The sequence below is a fragment of the Agelaius phoeniceus genome, chromosome 1 (assembly GCF_051311805.1).
Source record: "Agelaius phoeniceus isolate bAgePho1 chromosome 1, bAgePho1.hap1, whole genome shotgun sequence".
NCBI lineage: Eukaryota > Metazoa > Chordata > Aves > Passeriformes > Icteridae > Agelaius > Agelaius phoeniceus.
This window is the reverse complement of record NC_135265.1, coordinates 103,083,647-103,107,126: the sequence shown is the minus strand read 5'-3', so window position 1 is coordinate 103,107,126 and position 23,480 is coordinate 103,083,647. Positions and strand designations below refer to the sequence as shown.

The window sequence follows — 23,480 nt, the reverse complement described above, 5'->3', positions numbered from 1 at the left end:
GCAAACTCCTTTTGGCAAAATCTTGGGCAAATTGCCTTATTGAGTAGGAAAAAAATCTATTCTGTTTACAGGAGATGTTCCCTTGCCTGCAGTCAGTGACGTTTATAGTGTAAAGTAACAATTAGCTGCAGTTTATTACATACCTTTTTCTGAAGGCATATTTACCTCCAAATTGTAGCTTGGTTAAAAGAGCAAACATATTCTTGTGGATTATCAGATCTCTGGACTGGCAGTGCAAATTTTAAATTTTTTTCCTCCTGTGAAATAAATTATCCTACTAACAGCTACATCTGTCCCAAAGGTTTTGTTAGGAAAACAAGAGTTCTTGAAAATTTTAATCTACTGCCTTGTAGTCTGCTCTCCCAATATTTTATTCCCCTCTAGTTTTATGCTTTTGAGTGTATTTTAGACAATTTCTGCTACATAATGGGTTTGGGAGTTTCTGACACTGTAGTTGCAAAGGGAATCATTGCTTTTGGGCATTTGTTGTTATCGTTGTTGCTGTGCAGCCATATCTCTTAATAGGAAAACACTCACTGTGTCTCAAGTTCATTTTGAAGGGAACATACATAGTAAAAGACTGAGGGCTAAAATGCAGCTCCCTCAAAGAGGTATATTAGCTAAGTGTCTTTCAGTAGTCCAGCTGTAGGCAGTCACAGCAGCAAGCAGCAGGTTTTGCTTCAGTAAAAAGTGGAGGCAGTTATCATTGCTACCAGAAACCACAGTAACCAGTAGGTGAAGGGACCATTTTATAATCACCTCCTCGTGCAGTGTGGTTGTGGCTGCTCACTGTAAGGGGTATTTCTGCTCTCTTTTCAAGATGGAATTTAACTGCTGCAGGTATAAGTCTTGCATCTTGTCAGTCCCCTGCCTCTATTAGCACATATTTATGGCTCCCATGCGCTGCCATGGGGAGGCTTTGGAGCTTAAGGGTATCTGTTCATTTTCTGCACATTTCTAGCTTTAATATCTATCACTGAACTTGGTCTCAGGTGGACCAAATGTTAGCTTGTGGATTTGACATTCTGTGCTAGAAAAATATTTTAGAAGCTATTTGTTCCTTGTCTAAGCTGCTTGCTTTTCTAGAAATTGAAAAATTACCCACAGATTTAAAAGTCCTGTGTGAGTAAGTGCTATGTAGGCTTCAGGATTCAGGCTTTACTTGTTTTCTTCGTGTGCTTGCTTTATTCCCTACACCTAACACTTTTTCCTATATTCTGAGCTAGTTCATCGTATTCAAATTGATCTCATACCCCAGTAGCAATACCTGTTTTCAGAAGTGGGTTTCACAATAGGAAGCAGAAATAGAGGAACTAGAAAACTGGTTACAAAAGCAGCTTTAAAGAGTCTAAACCATTCATGAAAGCTGTGTGATGTTCCATTTCCTAATATGTTTTTGTTCCCAGAGCAGCAACTAACTACTGCTGGTAATAGAACCAGTGGTTGTAATATACACAACCAATCGTTTTTGTTGAGTTTTTTCAATAATGCCTTTAATTAGCTAGGGGTTTGGAGGGTTGATTTCTTTTTCTTAGTTTCCTTTGCTTTTCATCTTCTGGTTGCAGTATGTTGGTGATCTCTTTTTTTTCACAGTAGAGATCTTTGATACCAAGTACTGTATTGTGGAGCTAATGGGATGTGCTGCAGGCTTTCTGTCGAGTAGCACAGTGCCTTCTCTTCAGACCTTCTCCTCCTGCAAGGGGGCAACTGCTGAGAATAACCTTTCTGCCTATTGTGCACACATCTGTTAAGATGATGCTTAGAACAATTATAGCCTCTTTCTCCTCCTACCACAAGTCTCTGGAATCAAATTGTTTAGTTCTTCGGGATAATAAATCCCATCAACCCTACCTAGCCTCTAATGCTTTTCAATTCTTGCTGGAGACAAGTAATAATTTATTAATATGTCAGAAAATATTTTTAAAATGTCAAGAAGAAAATAAAAATGGGATATTAGAAGAATTACTAACTGAGACTTTAAGGTAGGTTTTGGGGTGGGTTTTTTTGGTGTCTTGAATGCAAAAGAAGTTTGGAGGCTACATGTAAGAATTGGATTCAAAAAGCAAGAAAACATCTGAGAATATGAAGGGAGAGCAGGAAATCCTGTCAAGCACTTTTTAGTTATGTTTGTCTTATTTGGGTAGTAAGATTAACAAGAGCATACTCTGCCCTGCAGAATAGGACATTTCTTCTAGAAGTACACTTAGAAACACAGGGTTGAAAAATTTGTTATAGCTCAACTCTTTCTCTGGCCTGCAAAAAACCTTTTTTTTACTTTTACTTTTCCTAAAGATTTCTTTTCCTTGTAATTTATTGTCTTCTTTTCTTTATGGAGAATGACAAGTTCAAAATCTACAGGAATAAATTAGTGTTTATAATCTCTTCCCAGTTGTAATTTGTGATTTCTGGATTTGAATGGAATGTAGGAATCTTTAAATCACAGCACAAATTTTGCAGCCTGTAGGGAAAAAAAGGAATCAGGATTAAATTGTTGCAGGTTATCCCAGAGCTGTCAAAAAGAAATGACTGTAACAATGTAGGGCCCAACTGTCTTGTATCTCAAGTGAATCTGTGGGAAAGAAAACCAAATTAATATATAAAGAAACTTGCTACATCACCTCACAGTTTCCCAACGATTCTGGCTTCTTGCAAGGGGACAAGACCTGTGTGGATGTGTAGACCATGTATCTTTCCTGCAGCATTACCAAAAATATGCTCAGATTAAATTTATTGAAAGATCACACAGTCCTGTGAAGACAGAATGCAGGGGAGCCATCTAGATTTTGTCCATTAAACCAGGATTCTTGAAGGAATAATGTTGGGGGTTTTTTTGTCCTTGACCAAGTGTGATGTTAATAATGTGTCATGGACTTGCAGGCTTTTTCCAGGACACTGCTCTGTGGAAAACCACCTTTCCCTAATCCCACTTTTAGCTGTGCTCCTTGAAAGATAATAGCAGCAGTAATTGAGCTGAATATTTGTTTCAGATTTGAGAGGAAGGAAGGAGCTATACAGAGACAGTATTTTCCTAGAGTGAGTGGAATACTCTGATTTCTTCTAATCAGTAGGAGAGGCTGGCACAAAACCTTTCCAGTGCTGTCCTGACTTTATTGCAAAAGAAAGCTACATTGAATCCTAGAATATTAAAACACAAACAAGCTAAACTTTCGCTAGAATATATTCTTATTATATTACTGTGACATTCAAAATTGCACTTGGACCATGACTGTATCACATATCCAGGACACTTAGGTAGAAATAAAATGCTTGCTGTAAATTTCCATATGATGCAGAGCAATTAAAGTATTGTTGAAACTCAGAATAAAATATCACAAAAGTATCACCTGTTCTGTGCTGTTAATTTAAAGAAGAAAAGAAAGGTGTTCAGTTTTGCACCTATAATAACAACTTGAATTTAGTAATTTCAGAAACTGTAGCATGAGTTTCTGCTGTTAATTCTACTCTTAAGACCTTCTGACATTTCTTGTGTTCTAACAGTCATCATTTCCTGTTGTTTTAAATGGCTTTTTCTCCTGTTCCATGAACAATGAAAGCAATTCAAGGAAACCTATAAGGAAACGAAAATTATAAGGAGACCTATGAAACTCATAATATATGCATAATTTTTAAAGATGGATAAAATAAGGGGGAGAATACATAGCTTCTTTAAATGATCTGTGCAAATTATGGGTGGAAAAATTATAATTTGGAATTGCTGTAAATAAAGACAGTTTTTTAAAAATTCAAGAGTTTTAGTCTATTGCCTCTTTCTTAAATTTCAGATCTAAGTTACGTCATAACTGTGATGTTATTTGCCTAGTGAGTTGGTTTTGGTTTGCCTATAATATCAGAGCATCACAAAGTCACAGGAATGGTTTGGGATGGAAGGGGTCTTTAAATACCATCTGGTCCAAGCCCTCTGCTGTGACAATATAGTAATAATATCTTACTACATTTTCCACTAAATGCTTGATCTCAGAGTGAATATTTTATTTTCAAAGGGAGATCAAAATACACAACATGGATGCCAAACTGCCCAAATCTGTCAATATCTGGTTTTGTAATGCTTTAAGAGTGTTGGCTTCTTTTACTAAAGGAACATTAGGGCAATACATTATCCATTTGTTCTCCAATTAGATTTAAAGTCATTCCTCTAAAGAAGCCTCTAATTGTTTACTGCAATGTGACAACTCAGTAATGGATTCAGTATGGATGTTAAGCTTATAGTTTATATTGTTTACTCTTACTGGCTCAGTGATTTTAAAGCACTGGTTTAAAATTGGAGTGGCACACCATGCCCTATGGGTAAGATGTGTAGGCTGCAAACAGACAGGACCAGGTGCACACAAAGAGATGTGGTTTTTTTCTCAACATTTTGCATTTCTGCAGCATTTCCTGTGAGCTGGTACCCAGCTTCAGCATGATGCTGAAGGAAGCCCTGTATGTTCATGAACAGAAGCACACAGGGAAAGCACTGCAGAGGATCTGCTGCCATGGCACATCAGATTTCTTTGCTGCATTTCCCCACTGTTTTCCAAAGTGATACACTGCAGCAAAAAAACTATAACTTCTGCCTCACTTCAGGAACTACAATTTAGGAGCTGGGCTAATTTGATGAATAGTGTACACTAAGAAAAATATTAGAAACCAGGAAAGGCCACATACTCCATTGAGGCTCATTTCATTCCAAATACACCTTCCCTAGGTTATCATCCAATTGCTAAAAGAAAGAGTGATGTTATCCATTTTTTATAATTCCACTTCTGGGTGTTATGGAGATAAATACCTAAGTGCTGGAGAACTTCCTTTCAGAACACTATTTCAGGAGAAAAATACTTAAATGCAGATAGGTGGGATGACAGAAAAGAAATTGACCGACCCTAAATGAAAAATATGATGATAGTGATACGAATATATGTGTACAGTCACGGTTTCACAAAGTTCCCCAGAGACAAGCTTCCAATCATGAGACTTTCAGATAGTAACCTTTCATTTGATTTATTGTTTCAGGACCAATGCAGGAGACAATATATGACTTCTGGAGGATGGTATGGCATGAAAACACAGCAAGCATAATCATGGTTACTAATCTCGTAGAAGTGGGAAGGGTAAGTGGTTTTTGTACTTAAAAAGATGAAAGATGTCTAAGGTGTTTGCTTTTCAAAATTAAATAACAGACCAACAAGGTTCTTACATACTAAGTATAGCACATAAAATATGTATGACTGCCTGTGCTGAGAGGTTCATTATCAATTATTTTTAAACATGCCTTGGATGCTTGGCTTTGTTACTATTAGCACAATGAAAAAGTAACTGATAAAGCTGCATTCTGTACAGCAGAGTCTGCAAAGACTGACAAAGAGGGGAGCTGTCATATGTTTACACATATCTCAGATAAACCAATTCTCTTAAGAGAGTCAGTATATTTGTTGCAGAATAAGGTATGGAATCGTCTCTATTTTTTTTTAAGGAAGGCTAAGGAGGCATCATTCTGGAACAGATGTCTGAGTAGTTAAAGTATGAAGCTGTTTCTTGGTATATTTGTCTAAATTGGTCTGGCTTGTTTGGGTTTTACTTCCTGAAAGCCTTCTGGACTAAAACAGAAAAAATTAGTTTTACACATTTGTGCACTTTATTGGTCAGGAGATCATGTTCGGGAGCTGGGTAGTAAAGGAAAGGTTGAGTTACCTGACTGATATTGTGTAACTCTCTTTCTTTGCTTGGTAACTTCTAAAGTAGGCCTCCTACTCTAGTCTTTATGGTTAATTTTGTTTTCAACAAGTAGTGAATGGAACCTTTTTCTGTGTTTCACACAAATGTCAGTAAGTGAGTCTTTTCATTTACTGCTTTGTCTGTGCACTGCTGTCTTAGTTCTCATCTGGGATTTTTTTTCAAGAAAATTTGCTTAGGAATTTGGCATATAGCTTTCATTTGGTATGAAACGAAATCCCACTGCTTTTATGGGAACTACGGCAATTATTGTAAATCAAAGTGTTGAAATAAGAAGTCAAGTGCACACATCTTGGTTTGAGCAGCATGGTTTTAAGAGATGTTTTTAATTTCACACTGGTGGAGTGTCTGATACCGCCTCTGCCCTGTGGCATTTGCGTTAGGAGAGAGCACTGTTTATGTGGTATGAGTTGAAGTCCTTTTGAGCAAGTCCAGTTTTACAATCTCAGTTTATTCTTCCATATGTCCTTTGTGAACTGATAATATAAATCCTAACAGTTAGGTATCTGTGTGCTCAAGCCTGCTTACAGATCAGGTGCCAGTATTATTTTTAGATGCAAAAAGATGGGGATTGTGACTGCAATTAACACCTGCTGCAGGAGCACATGTACAGCTAATTGCAGAGATAAAGAGGGATCATGGAGGCTGCTTTAAAAATGCAGTCCCTTGAGTGAGGAAAAGGTAGAAATAGCTGGACGGTCACGTATCCATTCAAAACAGATGGATTTGTAAGAATAGGAAGCTCTCCAGCAAACCTCTTTGTTAAAGCTTTATACACATTCATAAGTGCCCAAGAGAACAACTTAAAAAGGGATGTTTTCTGGGTATGAATAAACAAGCCTGAGAGCAAAGACAGCGTTCTGCATGAAACCACATGCTGTTTTCCCAAAGTCAGTGTTTGGAAGTGCCAATTAGAGTGAACTGTCAGATGTCAGCAAGGGAGACACCAGTCTTGGTGCCAGTGCTGGCAGCCTCTGCTCAAGCATTTAGGTGCACATTCCCACAGCAGCAAGGAATGCTTTGTGCCACCATGCAGATTTCTTCAGGGTGCAAGAGTCCTAGTAGGATACAGATCTGCAGCTTTGTTGTTTCTGGCAGTGGTAGAAATTACTTTGTTCTCACTTTCTCTGGAGGCCAGCATAGGTGAAATCAGAGAGCAGAAATTGAAATCAGCTTTTAATGGAAATAAAATTGTATGAGCCACAGAGCAATGCACTCACTCCTCCATTGGTGTTTTTGTGCCACTCCCAGAGCTGGAATCGTCAGCAACAAGGAGGGAAATTGCAAACACACCATCTGTCCCGCAACCCCTAACACAAGCTCTGTGCCACCTTGAGTAGCAATGATTTTAATGGACTTTTGGTAGCATTCCTGTAGGGCAAACCTTTTTAACCTTCCCAAACTTGCTATTGCTATCACTGCTATAAGATTTATAGGGGTTTCTTATTTTTACTTTTTAACCATGTTGACCCATGGTAAGCCAAGGCCGAAAATTCTTTTGCATTTTCAGGAAACAGGAATTTTTAAAATTTAACGTTTGCCACACGGTGTACAGCCTTCATGAATTAATCATTGAGGGGGCGTATTTGTATTTGTTTTCCAGTACTGGCTGGATAGTCATTAAATCAGTGCTAGGAACTTGCTTCTTGCCCTGGAGCATTATGCATCAGGACTGTTTTAATTGCTGCTGGAGGAATCACCATGAGGCTGTCCCTAATACAGGCACCTGCTGCAAATGACTCAGTCCCCCATTACCCTCCAGCAGGGTCCGGGTACATCTGCCAATATCTGTCATTATCTGAGGCACACTTGTCAGAACTGCACATCCCTTTAAGCTCTTGTGTGTTCCAGTGAGGGACCCTTGTCAGTGTTTCTGGCACCTGCAGACCGCTGTGCACCTGGTATTTAAATGGCACCGAAATGTGTTTTGATTGTTTTCTCTCTTTAATGAACCTGCCTGAGGGACATTGAGCTCTTTATCTAGTAGCCTGTTACCCAGTCACTCACATTTACACTGCTTGTGTGGAAATTCAGAACTAGCTTGAGCTGTTACACTAATACATCTGCCAGAAGTCTTATCACAAAATCTGCAGGGCTCCCTAAGGAGACTTTTGTACTGATAATTTAAGCTAATGATTTCTAAACATATTTAGTCAGTTTTATGAAGACCTCATTAGAATGTGACTGTTTATTAAAAATCAAAATGAGGTCTCACAGTCATTTAGAAAAAGCATTGCTGAGTTGTATGAATAGTTCTTTGATAAAGGATCATGAAGTGGTGCTTGTTAAGCGTCGCCTAGGTTGACAACTTTTACCAAAAAAAAGCCTAAACAAATAAGCAGCCCTTGAAGCAACCTTGAAAAAAGGTCTCTGTCTTCTTTCTGCTGGGATCAACAACTTTCCACTCACAATGAAGTTCACAAAAAGAAAATGGCAAGTAATTAATGGTAATGATCCAAGAATCAGAATTTTCCAAGCCACACACTAATGGATAAAAAGCATAAACAAGAATCAAGACTCATATAGTTACATCAGTGTGACAACAAGCTGTTTCAAAGTAATGTATTCTGGATTATATTAATGCAAGTGGCCTATGTGCTCATGTCTGTAAGTGGTAGAGGAACTGAAGATAGTGTCATTTTAGGGAGCATCTTTACCTAAGAGATTTAGCATAATCTGGTGGATTATTCTGTAAGAAGCAAAAATTTTTATCCAGCAGTGTGATGATGTTATGATCACACGGCGTGATCATAAAGTAGACACAGAAGAACATCTTGCTTACTCCAAGAGACCACTCTGGAGGGCAAACTCCCAAAGACCCAGAAAATCACTGGGAATGGGATCAAGGTGTTTATGTACCAGCCAAAATCTCAGATGGTTCTTGATTTTGTTTTAGTGTTTACACGCACTGAAACATTTCTGTCTTCCTTGAAGAGGCATGGTGGGAAGATTTAGAATATATTCAATTGTGCCATCCAGCTGTCACACCTCCATCTTTGCTCTTGTTGGGTTGGTACTGGTACTTAACTGGCATAATCAAACTTGGCATGTCACATTATTTGCAATTTATCAGTAGTTGCTTTCTTGCTTTAGGCAGAAGAAGTTTAGTAATAACTGATTAATAAATGCTGAAAAATTCAAAATGCTGCAAAATTCAGTGGAGGTGGTTATAAATAAATGCACTGCAAGGACTTACGATTGTCTATTATGCTTGTAATGGAACAAAGTATTCACAAACAAAATCACTATAAATAATTATAAAAAATAAAACCTCACCCCAGGAGCGTAGTAATTACAGTAATTAGAGTTTCTCAATTATTACTCGGAATTAGAAAACAGCCAGTGCTAGCAGTGTTAATAAGCACACAAAAGACCCTTTTTGTGAAGGGAAGCAAGGTTGACTGCAACAGAATGGATGTGACACAAGGTGAATGAAGGTCAGCCACGACCTGGTAAACAGCCCCTGTGCCTGCGCTCACACCTTTGTGCTGCCCAAACTGCCTCTCCCTGCCATCTTACCCCTCAGGAGTGGTGTACTTTCCTAATAGTCATTTCACACTCTTCCCAGGTGACATTTCCTTCCCAGGAGCCAGAAAGGCTGTTTTTGCATAGGGGAAAAGGAAGAATACAGTGGTGGTTTAACTTTTCTTTGGCTTGTTTTCCTGGACCTGTGCTTGACATGTTATGTATGTGGCACTTCTCTGCAAAAATGGGGATAATTCTGAATTTTCATGATTAAAGAGTTCCACATGACAGCGAGGAGATCCACACAAGAGTCTTCTGACAGAGGGAATACCTCCTTCGTGCTGGCTTGCTATAAAAAGCATTACTTGTAAGATAAATGGTGTCAGAAAAGGGCATCTAGGAAAGCCTGTTCTTCCTAGGAAAGCTTGTATGATCACAGCCCTCAGCAAGTTTATGTTCCTGTCTTTGGGTTCTCAGGATGTGCAGCACTGGTCAGCATTCAAGACAAATTTCTTAAACAGATTCAAATATGTTTCTTTAACAAATAAAACCCAAAAGTCTTTATGACGAACCAGATCTTCTTAGATCTACTTGATAATTTGTGTTATTGACAGAGATTATACATCCAAGAAAAACTGCTAAATAAAACCCTGTCCAAAGACTTCTTACTGGAAACAGTAGGGAAAAAAAAAAAACAACAAAATCTTCATTGGAAATTTCAGCAACGAAAAACTGTGAAACTTCCAATGGACTTAGCACCTATGCTTAGAATGAAAATGGACTTTTTTATCACAAAGCTATTGCAAAGTTTGTACTTATACATTTTACAAGTTTTTGAGACTCTTCCATGAAGAAGATGCTTCTAATAAACAAAGGTAAACTCAAATTGTATTTTAGATTCAGATCACCCAATATTGTGATCTTGCAGAGGTGAAACACAGTGACTCTTGAGCATGTCTCACAAACAGCACATTTGTATTTAGTATAAATGGAAGAACACTCTGTCTAATTGAAACTCCCTCTAAATGTAATAAGCCAAATTGCCTACACTGAAATTATTCAGGATACTGGTATTAATGCTCCTTAGGAGGTGTGCCAAAGAGTTTGTATGCATACTGGTGACTAAGGTTTCATTTCAACTTTTCTAATGAAAGAAAGAAATCACATTTTATAAATAAGAGGGGAGAGGTTGTTATATGAATCTATTTGCTTCCTCAAGATAATTCTAGTCCCAACTTCTTAAATATATAAATAGTGTCCTTCCCTGTCCATTGAATTTTTTTTTCCTATTCTTGTTTACCCTCCAAAAATGGGACTGGTACTTATGGTACATCAGCACAAGGTATTATATTCTGTTGTTATACTTTTGGTTTCAGTGTAATTCCAGTACCTCTTATTGGGTAGAGGACAGTTTATAGTTTTACAGAATATCAATGAGAAAAACAGAAAACAAATCAAAATTTAAAACTATTGTTAATCTTTCAAGTCAGTGAACCCTTCTAGACATCAAAACACATTTCATCTTTCTAGATTTTTAACCAGAAATAGTAGGTTTACATTACTGCATTATACATAGCAGGGGAGGAGCCCTTAGGGAAAATTTAATTTGTTGTCCTCCAGGAAAGACAGGAAGGACTCTGTGCATTTGTCTAAAAAACATCTGCCCAGGTTAGCAGTGTTAGCATCATGAAACAGATCATCAAGCTAGAGGCATTCAGCACTGTCCCATGTCATGCACAGCAGTCATGGGTTCAGCTCTCAGTGTTTTGTTCCATTCTTCTCTCCAGTAAAAGCTATGTTTCAAAGAATGTTAATCAACACAGATTAATATCTTAATGCTTACTAATCCCATTGAGATAATTCACTTAGAGAAACAAACAAAAGAGGTTTAAGGATACACAAATGCACTGACGCCTTTGTTGGACTAACTGAAGTGCCACCAAGGTGTAGGATGCAACTTTAGGTGCAGTTTGCTAAGAGGGAGGGCTTCAGGTTCTTACTTGAAATGTCAGGGCTAGCAAAATGGCTTCATAACTGCAAATCTCCTCACCTCAGCAGTCTTTTGAAATTATCTCTCAATCTCTCTGTGAAAGGAGAAGTATCCTGGAGGCACTGACACAGTTTTACTTTACCCAGTAGAGTACCATGTAGAGGTGTCTAAGCTAACATCAGATGATCAGGCTTTAGAGCCAGAAGGCAATCCACTAAGTAGGTGGTGCTCTGTACCCAGCTAATGGCATCATTTTGATCTTGGAATGGAAGCATGGTTCAGAGCACAGGCTCAATGCAGACACATCAGGTCCTTGGAAACACAGGATCTGAGAAGCAGGCCCATGATTTCACAGTTGTGTCAGGAATTAACACAGGCTTTGAGGAGCTCTAGCTAACCATCCTTCATCTTGGCATGGGACCACCCTTCTCATGTGTTCTGTGCTCAGCTTTTTTTCTCCAGGGCTCTACTGAGATGCACAAAATTGCCTAAACATAAGCTATGAAACAGAGATAATCCATATTTCTCTGTTGGTATTAACAGTGGAGGAAGGAACACTGGAACAGCTTTACCTTGGGTTATCTTACCCTAAAGCTGCTCTTCTAGACCAAATCTTCTTTATGGTCAAAAGAAGGCCACACCATGGGTTGGGCCTGTCACCGTAATTTCACCTAACCCACTCTGCCAGATTGATGGTATGCTAACAGAATACTGAGCCTTAAGAACAAAGGGTCACACTCATTCAGTCACATGGGGAAAGCATTTGTTTATGGCTGCTGCTGGGCGTCTCCAGAAAGCCAGCTCTTCTGGGCAGAAGCTGAATGAGAGTGCACCCACCAGGCAACTTAGGGCTGCACTGTTGGGGCAGCCCAGGGCAGCAGAAGGTGGAGAACAATGTCAGCTCTGAGTCATCCCAAGAAGAAGTTAGACTGAGCTAGTAAAATTCATGGAGACATCTCTCCCCACCCTGGCAGCTGTGAACAGCATAAAGACTTCTGGCTGACTTCACAGAGACCCATTCATCTGATGGTGCCAAGCAGTATCTCAAATATTGTATTTCTCAATAGTCTTCCACACCTCTTTTAGAAAACTGTAGAATGAAGTATAAAACTAATAACAGACTTGCTCAAAAGCAAACAAAAGAAAATGAAAAAAAGGAAGACTGGGTTTTATCTCCTGTCAAAGGTTGTTTTATAACACATAAAATATTCTTATATCGTAATACATTTTTTGTTTGAGAAGTATTTAAATAAAAATACTTTCAATTATTGGATGTACTTTTAGTTCAAGTCAGCCAAATAAAAGTACCTGTTATCCGAGCTACATCTGTAAAATCTGTTAAAAATTTTGCCAGTGAGCATGGTTGGCTGTTTCATTTTATAGCCAAGAGGTTTTACTTCAAAATTTATGTCTGACTTATCGTCATTACTTAGTTCAGGATTAATTTTAGATTAGAATGTATAATAGTGCTCTTCACTAATGACAATCCATGCAGGGCATAGTCAGTTATATATATATATCACCCCTTTGCTAAGAATATTTTAGAATCAAAGGCAATTGGAAACTTTGAATAATCAGTGTTACTTAAACTGTTCTGTATGGACTGCAAAGTGTATTTCACACCCAGCTCACATATTAAGTCTGTAATATTGCTCCTATTCCAACATTCTAGTTAAATGAATTACTGTCCTGACTTTCCTACTGCCTTTAGCTACATGTGTCACATTGCCAAATGGTTAAATATACAGCTTTGGAAGTCACAATTTGTGTTCATTAGCCATCCACAGCCTACAATATTTGTTATATTTAGAACTAGCAACAACAACTTTCCACCTTCATTTTTAATTCTGAATTTCACACGTTAGACTATTTTACAGGGGGATGGAACTAGACAGTGGAAGTAGGTAATTCTCTTCTCCAAATTTCTAAAATTATTAGCAAAATAAACATGTTTGAAACAATTGGACAGTGTACCTTGGGATGAATAGATTAAACCAGAGCATTTTCATTATGTGTCTGGCAATCATCCTTTTATCTCATCTTGTGATGAACATCTGTATTTTTTGGCATGTTGGTAGGATATAAATGTGGGGTGTATGTGAACAAACTCTCAATTATAATTCTGCTCAGATGAGATTTCAAAATTATGTTTTCTGTTTTGTGGATGATACTTACTGTTATGGTAGCAACGGTGTGGGAAAAAAAAAGATCTAGTGCATTTAATATTCAGTTCTGGAATCGTGTATCAATTATTTAGTTAAACCTTCTGTTAGTAAGGCTTTTTTGTAAAACACGTACCAAATGTTTATAAAATGGAAAAGAGATTCGTCAAGTTATGGTAGCTAAAGCTGTGCTAAAAAGAAAAATTGAACATATGCTACCAGCAGTGTTTCTCATATTTAATGAGTAAAACCATATTCTATTTTGTTGCAATTGTCTTTTCTTGTACAAATAAGGGCCCTGATCCAATAAGCATTTATAAATGTGATTTTGATTTACACTAGTTAATCTACTTCTGTCTTTAAGACACCTTTGCATTTATTTGGGTGGCCCTAGAGGAGATGGGAGGTGGATATTTAAGCATTTTCTTGACTTTTGGTTCACCCAGAGTCCATGGAGTTCTCAGGTCCAGAGCTCAGCACGTGCAGAGCATTGCAGAACAAGAGCCAAAAGTAGGAGAAAAGCCTGAATTAAAATAAAGTTGTGCTTGGGTCTTTTTTCCTCTGTTAGAGAGTGAATCATCAGTTGGTCTATGGCTCTGACTGAATTCTGGCACGGTTCCCATGGCTTTCACAGCCCCTATTCCACTTGGGAGAGTTTTCAGGAAATTGTGTTGTCATGGATCCTTCTGCTCAGCTCCAGTCTGCTCCGTGCCCAAAATCCCCTGTGCAGCAGACTAAGAAATCCCTGGTGGGCCCAAGCTGCATGAGGCACAAAAGGCTATAACTTCTGTGCAACATCTCCCAGTGCTTCCCTAATTATTCCACTGTATCATCTTAAATAAGGTTTAAAAAAGAGTGGAATCAAATCCAGCAGTTGAGGCATAAGAACACGGGGACTGTGCTCTTCTAAATTGGTCTTTCCAAATTGTCCCTGGTTCTTAGTCATAATCCAGACAGTCTGGACTTACCAAGTTAGAAACAGGTATGTTTTCCTTCAAGGAAAGAGCAATTTAATTCAGCCAAGGTTGCTTCCCTTCCCTGCAATTGTTTATTTTGCTAAACTAGAGCTGCTTCAAGGATGGCAGGCGCCCATCAGAAAGAAACATGGCTAAAGTTAGCAGCAAAGAGAGGTGCTGATGGGCAGTGCCGTGCCTGGGATCACGGCTGCAGCTGCTCCCTCCCTGCCTGCAGTGGCCCTCTCCATGTGGTTCGGGTTCCACCTATGGAAGGGATGTGTGAACAGGCAGGAAAAGGGAATCAGCTCCAGAGAAGGGGTTGTCAATGTGTTGCTGCAGCCCAGAGGCAGTGTGAATTGTCTAACTCTTCATGAAGAGTCAAAAAGTCATCTTAGCCATAGGTGGGAAAACCCTGTTTCAAAGAGTTTCTGGCAATGACTATAAAAGGGTCAGTTTGCTGGCCTGAGGGATTTGAACAGTGTGAATTCTCTGGATTATTTTAACAACACAGACAAAACAATGAGCATTCAATGTCTTTCACTTAGCTTCTATGAGAGGATCTTTGGAAATACATCTGAACAAAATAAGATCTGGATAAATATCAAGTAGATGCAATAATAGATAGCAGCAGTAACTACTATACTGCTTGCAGCAATGTATAATGCTTTTGAAATGTTTGTTCATTGCTGACAGTGGATAGATAAGTTGTAGAGACGAACACACATTTTTCAGAGATCCTGTTGTTAGGGGTCCTGGGAATGGCCCTCTGCTTGCTCCTTGGCTGGTGGAATCCTTCTCCTCTCTGGCACCCTGTCAGCTCTCTGGCTCTGGAGCATGGTGGGGAGAGCAGTCTTGCCAGCCTTGCCCTGTTACAGGAGCGCCAAGCACTGTCCAGGGTCCCAGCTCCAAGCCTCTCACCATGGAAGGGAACTCTGGTGTTGCCAGTTGTCCTGAAACCACCCTTAATACCAGATCAAATGTGAAGACTATAAAGAATTCTTTTTAGCCAATACTATTGAGGTTACTAGGTCTGAAGGCAAGCACAGAAAAAGAAATAAAAACCTAATAAAGCTACCTGAACTTCAGCTCTGCTCTAGGAGCTTTCCATCAGCTGCATAAGCAGGAACAAGCTGTTAGGATGCTTGTATAATTTTGTGGCTGGGAGCCAGGGCTTCTGACCAGGCTACTCGTTTTCTCTGAAGAGGATCCTGATGTGGGACTGTGTTTTGCCAGCCCTTCAACTCAATTCTATTCAGATTTAAATTTTATGATGCTAATGAGCCAGAAAAAGGGCCAGAACTACTGACCCTGCCTGGACAAACTTTTTACTTTATCAGTCAGTGTCATTACTGTGATGTGGCAAGACCTCCCATCTATCCAGACAGTAAAGAAGGATTGCACACAATTATCAGTGACAATCTGGAAACAAATGCCTAAGAAAATGTATTTTCTTCTTCTTTACAGGCCAGGGTTTGACTCTCTGCATAATCCTTTCTATACTGAACGTGGGGTTTGTATAAATAAATCATTTGAATCCTGCATTACATTTTTCAATGTATGCTTACACACACGTTCATCTGTTTTACCTTTTGCTCAGGATTAAACATGGTAGTAATCCAAATATTTTTGCTTGAAGATAGGTCTGAGAAATACTCTTACCAGTTGTGAAGTTTAATTTTTTTTTCTATCAGTTTTCCATTGAATATTTAGAGTGCTCAAGTTTTTTACCTGACTCATTGAAGTACATATTTAGGTAAACTAGATTTACATGTATTAAAAGATAATTTTAAATTTTCCCTTTGGTGGGAGAAAGAGAGAAGCTGTTCCATGCAGCAGATGTATAACAGATGCCACTCCTAGCACGTACTGCACTACTGGATGATGGCCAGATGCAGTGGTGATAGCAGAGCTATTACCATGATAAAGCAGAGTAAAAGAGAGATGTAAGTAATGTGTTAGCTTCCCAGCCCACCACTTTGTCCACACAAATGGGAAGGAGGAGAAAATTCTTAAGTCAGTCAGCTGTCTACATCATCAAATACAATCCTCAAACCACCCAGTTTTAAAAGTAACAGTTCAGGTTGAGCTAAGTGAGATGAATCCTACCCATAATGTTTGGCGTTACCTGTAAATTAGTATTTAAGCTATGTAGAGTTATAATAGTTAAAGCCTGGGCATAAACCTCAGCTCTTGACTTCAAGCACTGAGTTTTGCTATTTGACCTCTCATCAGTTCCTTTGGAAAGTTAATCTGAGAAAACAGGTGCTTTTCTAAAAATAGAGAATCATACAATAAATATTTTGATTTAGAAGGAATCCACAAGGATCATCGAAGTCCAGCTCCTGGCCCTGCACAGCACCATCCCCAGGAACACTCCTGTGCCTGAAAGCATTGTCAAATGCTTCTTGAACTCTGTCAGGCTTGGTGCTGTGACTTTTCTGGGGAGCCTGTTCCAGTGCCCAGCCACCCTCTGGGTGAAGAACCTTTTCCTGATACCCAACCCAAACCTCCTCTGACACAGATTCAGGCCATTCCCTTGGTCCCTCACTGGTCAGCCCAGAAAAGAGATCAATGCCTGTCCCCCCTCTTCCCCTCGTGAGGAAGCTCTGAACTGCCATGAGGTCTCCTTCCTGTCTGCAAAACACTTTTATTTTAGAAGGTAGAAGGGTTTTTTTGAGACAAATCAACAAGTAGAGGTTGGGGAAAAAACTTCTGGTGGTATTTGTCCCTCTGGGCACACTCTGCTTTGGAAAGCACAGGAAATGAACAGTTACTACAGCTGAACTGGACAGGGCATAAATATCCTTTGTGCTCCAAACAAATTTGCCTTACTTCACTAAGCACAACACAAAGCTCATGTGAAACTTGGAAAGCTGTCTTAAGAAGAGAAGAGGCAATGTCCCTCAAACATTTACAGGTGCAGAAAATGTGACTGTTCTGTGCACGATTGCACTTTAAATCAGAAATCATTGCAGAGAATGCAAAATGAATTCTGTATGAACCTTCTAAAATAAATGAACCTTAATTTCTTTTGTATCTTTTAAAGGTCAAATGCTGCAAATACTGGCCAGATGACACGGAGATATATAAAGACATTAAAGTTACCCTAATAGAAACAGAGCTGCTGGCTGAATATGTGATTCGAACATTTGCTGTAGAAAAGGTAAGTTTCCAAATTCAGTTTTCTTAAATACATTGGTATCTGCCAACGTAACTTACATGCAGATTCAACAAGGGAAAGTTAAATCTTTTGACTGACATCCTGGGTTTATAGGTTTTTTGGGTAAACTACTACCGCCCTCTTATGGTAATCTGTGTTTTTCTTCTTCAAATGCAGCAGCTGTGCTGTGCTTTTCATCACTGTTGGCCCCTGCCTGAGTTAGAAAAAGTGATGTTCCTTGCCTAGGAGAAATCGAAGCCTCCCTCCCAGCAATCAATTGAAAAACAGATTTGTGCTGCTTTCCCATCTTACATTCCCCACAATCATTTTCTGTCTGTACCAGAGGCCGCATGCGGCATTATTCAGAAGTCTCTGGTGGAGAATACAGTTTTCTGTTGGGCCGGGGTGTGCCTGGTCTGCAGAGACAGAGCTGTAACAAATTACTGTTCTTCTCAAGGCAATTTCCCTTTTCACAGGAATCCATCCTTACATGGAGAGTTCCAGCCTGTGTGTTGTATTACTGTTTGTTAGAGTAATGCCACACATTTGTCTGATGCTTTGTAGCCTGTAGAACTTGCAGCTCCCCAGCTGCAATATATGGAAAACATAGAAATAACAAATAAGGCACTCACTGAAAGTGGGAACAGGCAGGGTCCGTCAGTGGTGAAGTGTACCATGCATTTTGTGTCAACTCAGCAGTTTCATTCAGAATTCATTAAAGAACAGAAAGGTTTTAATTGTATGTATCAGGACCCATTTGAGTTGCAGAACACCAAGGAAAGAGCCTCCTTGGTAAGACTAGATATTCCTAATAGCATACCAAAGTAATGCTCCATCACCACGAGTAGATTTTCAACTAATTAGCTTAGAAAGCTTATTTTGATTTAGTTGCAGTACCCATGATTTATTGGCTCTGTCTAATGATGAAATAGTATTCATATATGGGTTTGAAGAACATAATATTTAGCATCAAAGAATCCTGTACCCAGGTACCTGAAACTGCCAAAATGACTACCCACAAGGTTTCTGTACACATGTCCAGAGTAACAAAGGAATTAGGGTTTTTTCCTGTTTTATTCTTCAATCTAATACTTAAATATGCTTCTCTTTTTAAGACAGCAACCTGAGGGTAATGATAATAGAATTACGTGGTTTGAATGAATTGAAATATTGTATCATGTTTACCACTGTACATATTGTAGACTGAATTCACTCAAGCCTGTTGTTTCCTTGCATTTAGGTATTTTTAATAAACAGATGAGAAACGTTGGCTACACTTTGAAGTAGATGAAGCACTGGTTGATTTCTATTCTGCAAATTTTAAGCTCATGCTTTGATGTTAGCTTTTCGCTTCTTAACTGGGACTGAAGAAAAGACCTAGAGGATTTTACAGTTGAACATAACCAAACTGTCTTGAATAAGTGCATTAGAACAGATAGAGATAAAAGGCACTAAACATTTTATTTCTTTTTAAAAATCTCCATCTGAAAAGATTTCATTTAGACACTGCTTTTTAATAGTTGGTAGTTTTTCAGTAAGCCTCTAAAAGCAGTGTCACTGTTGCTTGAGTAAAGTACATTTGTTTTTACTCTATTTTCCATATTTTTTAACTCCTCCAATGTTACTGGAACATCAAGTCTGTACATTTCTTTCACCATAATTCTCTCAGGTTTATATTTTTGATGTACTGAGATTGGTACTTTTCACCTTCCCTAAGTCAAGGTGCATGATGAGACAGAGAGCACCCTAACCAAACATGAAGATAATGCTAATAGAAAGGTGGTTTGTAACACTTAACACTGGAGCCTCCATTCCAAAGGACTTGCAGATTTCACTAAAACAGCAGCTTCAGTAATTCAACAGGAAAAAATTGCAGAGTTCTGTGTCTTAGGTGGCCTAACCCCCTGTGTCAGGGTGACTTCTGGGGACAACATGTGAAGTCCTGAATGATTATGAGCTGCAAGGGTGGAGTTAAGAAAACTGGCCTTGTCCATTATGGCAGATGAGGAGGAGGGGTAAGGAAGATCTAATTGCAGTCTCAGGTTCTTCATAGATGTTCAGAAAATCAGAGGAATCAAATTCTCCAAGACCTTTAGTCCCTTCTGACTGTCCTTTCTGTTTGTTGATGAGCATCTGCTCATTAAGTGCAATTTAGAAGTTGATTTGCTTGAAGATAAATTGATCACATACTTCAGTTTTGTTGGGGTTTTTTTGATGGATATTGAGTAGTAGGGGGATAATGCTGAGAAAATTGAAGCCAAAAGTGCAGTCTGATTTTGAAGACTGTTTCCTAGATATGCTTTGCATTGTGTGAACAAGCAGTTCCTTTGGAGCAGTTCCTTTACAGCACAACAGTTAATGCAGATGAATAAGTCATACATGAATAGTAAAATACAGCAGCAGCATAAGTTTTTGTAGAATTTTTTAACATCCTAGGTTTAGCAGTGTACATCATTTTCTGTTTGTTTCAGCTCTGTAGTCTTTCCCAGATGAGCATATGCTTTTATGATTCATGCAGTTGTGTGCTATTTTGGGTTTAGTAACCAGCAGGAAAGCTAGATATAAAAATCATTCCTTCGTAGATATAATAAGAAAACTCATTATAAAAGTATCCTATATGCAAAACCTTTCCTAAGTATCTGTTAAAAATGACAGACAAAAATTCAGTCAGCCTGACAGACAGCCTGTTCACAACTAAGGCAGAGGATGTACAGGACATAACATGATCAGTGTAGCAGCCAGGCACATTGCTTTGGAGGGGCAGTTTGGTTTTTTGTAAATTGTTTGAAAATCTCAGCTGTATACTGTATGAAGAATTTGTATGGGATACTCACTTCAGTCCTCAGCTTGTATAGTCATGGCATTGCTTTTTTCTGTGGGATCTTTGTTTCTTTGGGGGTCATGGGCAGTTGTTACAAGCAATATAAAAGTGTTTGAGGCACTACCTTCACCTAAGCAGAGCTATTTGCAGAGTTGAAGGCCTTGCTTACAGTAGAAGAGATGCACTAACACACTCTAAAATCCCCAGAGAGCAGGGACCAAATTGTATTCAAATGTGTTTGCTAGACTGTCTTAAAATGCAAGTTGTTTTGTCTATTCCTGGATTTCATTATGTTTTAAAATTGGTTTTTAGGATATAAGGTCATTTCTGTTTAAAGGGTGTGATCTCCTCAGTCCTCACCACTGCCTCATATGCTCTTAATCCTCTCCCTTGCCTGTGTTTTTGTGTCTATTTTCAGGGGAGATGAGATATTCCTCTGAGCAGATGCCCTGTCTCCACAGACCCCCCAGCTGAGCTGTCAGAGCATCAAAGGCTCCAACATACGCTAAAAGTCCTCTCTAGTCCTGTAGCACTGGAATGTCCAAAATTTCTCCACCACTGAAAATCCCAGACTAATGCATAATAGCAATAAATTAGGAAGCTTATATTACTTATTATTCAAAGAGAATAAAATCTTTTACGTGCCAACTGGCTCAAGACAGGAAATACATTTTGAAGTAGAAAAGCTGTAAACTACCAGTTACTAATATTTTTGACATTTAGTCCAGCCTAGACATGATATGCCATAATTTTGCTATTTGTTTATGAGCTATGTATGATGGCCTCCAGTTTGTGGATTTCTAATGAGAATAAAATACTGGCAGCTGCATTTTGAGATGGGGAAGGGAAAATACAAGCAGTAAGAAAATAAAACTTAACGTACACTCTTCTGATATCCAGACTGCTTCCCAAAGTCACATGGGAAATTACTTACACAATCAGCTTCTCATTCATACTTGTCTCACTATATCCATGTCCTTGTAGACTGTGGCAAATCACCTGAACAGTGAGCATGTGGAGGGCTACAAACACAGCCCCTATGATTGAAGGTGCAAAAAGGTTTCCTATTATTCAGCTTTTTCTTTCAGACCAATGAAGGGGACAAATGAAAATTATGCTGAAGCTGTAGTGCCCTGAAGTCAGCAGCAAAACCCCTGTGGAGGACAGTAGGGAAAAAAAAGGTCATCAGTGCTCTGTGTTCAGCCTTGCTGCTGACCTGTTCTGTGATCATGGCACGCATCTGAAGGCCACAGTTTGCAAAGCAGCCTAGTACTTAAATATAGAGATGAGCATTTCTCTTGTTGCTAAAAGTTTCTGACGAATCTAGTGCTTACTTACTTAATTTTGTTGGAAGTTTTTGAAACCTGTTAATACCTAACCTTTGAGCTTGCTCTCCTGCTATGTGGAAGCTCTCCAGCAGTCTGTACAGATTGCGTTTGTAGAGGGTGCTTTTCAGCAAGGCTCAGGCTTTTGAAGATTTCAACCCTTGTGTCTTCAACAGAGAGGTGCTCACGAGATTCGGGAGATACGTCAGTTCCACTTCACGGGCTGGCCAGACCACGGTGTCCCATACCATGCCACGGGCCTGCTGGGATTTGTACGGCAGGTCAAATCCAAGAGTCCACCCAATGCTGGGCCTCTGGTTGTTCACTGCAGGTAGGTAAAACAGAAACCTCTCTGCTGTGGTTTGCATTAAACTCAAGACCTGCTTTTGCTTCTCCTTTACTGTGCATTCCCCACACAGGCTGCTGAAGCCACTGGAGGTTTTCTTGGTTTCAAAAGACAGGTGTTTGCTAAGGAAGGCAGGAGCCTCCCCTGAAATGGAAAATGTAAATCCCCTCCCCCCGCCTTTTCCGAGTTGCTATAAATTTTAAATTAAGGGGCTCTCAGGCAAAAAGTATGGGAGCAGGGAATAACAGTTCTTTAATAGGGAAAAAATTAAAAGATAAACAATACAGTAAACTAAAACAACACTGACAGAGTCACAACACAACAACAACCTGACACCCTGTTGGTCAGGGTCTTGGTAGCAGTCCAATTTGAATTGTGGCTGCAGTCCTCCTGGAGTGTCAGGTGTGGTTCTGTTGGAGCAGGGATCCTGTAGAAAAAAGGTGTAGTCTTCCTCTGACGATCCAGGGTCCTCTGGGAAATCCAGTGGAGAAAAGCAGTGCTGGTGTTCCAGAATCTTCACATTATATCTGGATAGAATGCTTGGCTCTCCCCTCTGGGCGGAGCATCTCACAATGGGATGCTATAGTTCTTATCAGTCATGCAGTGACATTCAATAGCCTGTTATCAGCAGATTTCTCCCCAGTTGTGGAAGAGATGAGGAAAACTGCCCACTTAACAGAAGACAACTGCCATACAGATGGTAAATAGAATACAATTTGCTTGACAATCCAGGACAGAGGTCTACTCAACCAATAACTTTAAACAAGAATACATATATTACATATATAAAAAACATATATAGAATATATAAATGAGAGTAAAAAAGCTGAGTCTGAAGTTCTGCAAGTGCCCGGCTCAATTTCAGTAATCATCCAATTGATCAAGCACCTGTGAGATGAACCCTTACACCCTTTACATTTCCAATACACTGCTACACATTAACTGTGCTCTTTTTCTCCTTCAGTGCTGGTGCTGGCAGAACGGGATGCTTCATAGTCATTGACATCATGCTAGATATGGCAGAACGAGAGGGCGTCGTAGACATCTACAACTGCGTGAGAGAGCTTCGATCCCGCAGAGTTAACATGGTGCAGACCGAGGTATTGCTCATCTACTGGAATACTGCTCTGCAAGAAAAAATTCTTTTTTAGCCCTTCTAGCCCATAAAGATACAGCTTTCTAGTTGGCACTCTCCAGAAAGCATTTTACTCAGTCACATGCAGAAAATAATCTCTGCACAAACCTGAAGAACCCTTTCCCAAACAAGTGCAGAGTTATGCTTCACTGAAGGTTCACAATGTTTCTTAAAAATGGGGCAAATGGGGAATGTTTCCTCTCTGGGAAGGATTCATTCTGGAGTACATCTTCTTGAGGTTTAGTTTCACAATAGCACCTACAGAACCACCCAGAGGAATGAGCAAACCAGAAACATTCCGAGTTTTGTTACAGAGTGTTACTGCACTTCTCTAACTATTTGTAGTTAGTTTAAGCCAATCTTTATATATTCATTTCCTAATGAGTGGGA

At 39.2% G+C, this 23,480-nt stretch overlaps 1 protein-coding gene across 10 annotated transcripts in view; it reads left to right on the top strand.

Annotated features, from left to right (window-relative positions):
* The window catches only part of PTPRM (protein tyrosine phosphatase receptor type M), a 442,681-nt gene that overhangs the window by 402,784 nt on the left and 16,417 nt on the right, over positions 1 to 23,480 (top strand). For all 10 annotated transcript variants that reach the window (XM_077184309.1, XM_077184292.1, XM_077184295.1 and 7 more), the window contains 4 exons: positions 5,011 to 5,108; positions 17,350 to 17,466; positions 21,786 to 21,940; positions 22,920 to 23,055. In XM_077184309.1, the coding sequence (XP_077040424.1) occupies positions 5,011 to 5,108; positions 17,350 to 17,466; positions 21,786 to 21,940; positions 22,920 to 23,055 (506 nt within the window). The remainder of the gene's footprint in view (positions 1 to 5,010; positions 5,109 to 17,349; positions 17,467 to 21,785; positions 21,941 to 22,919; positions 23,056 to 23,480) is intronic.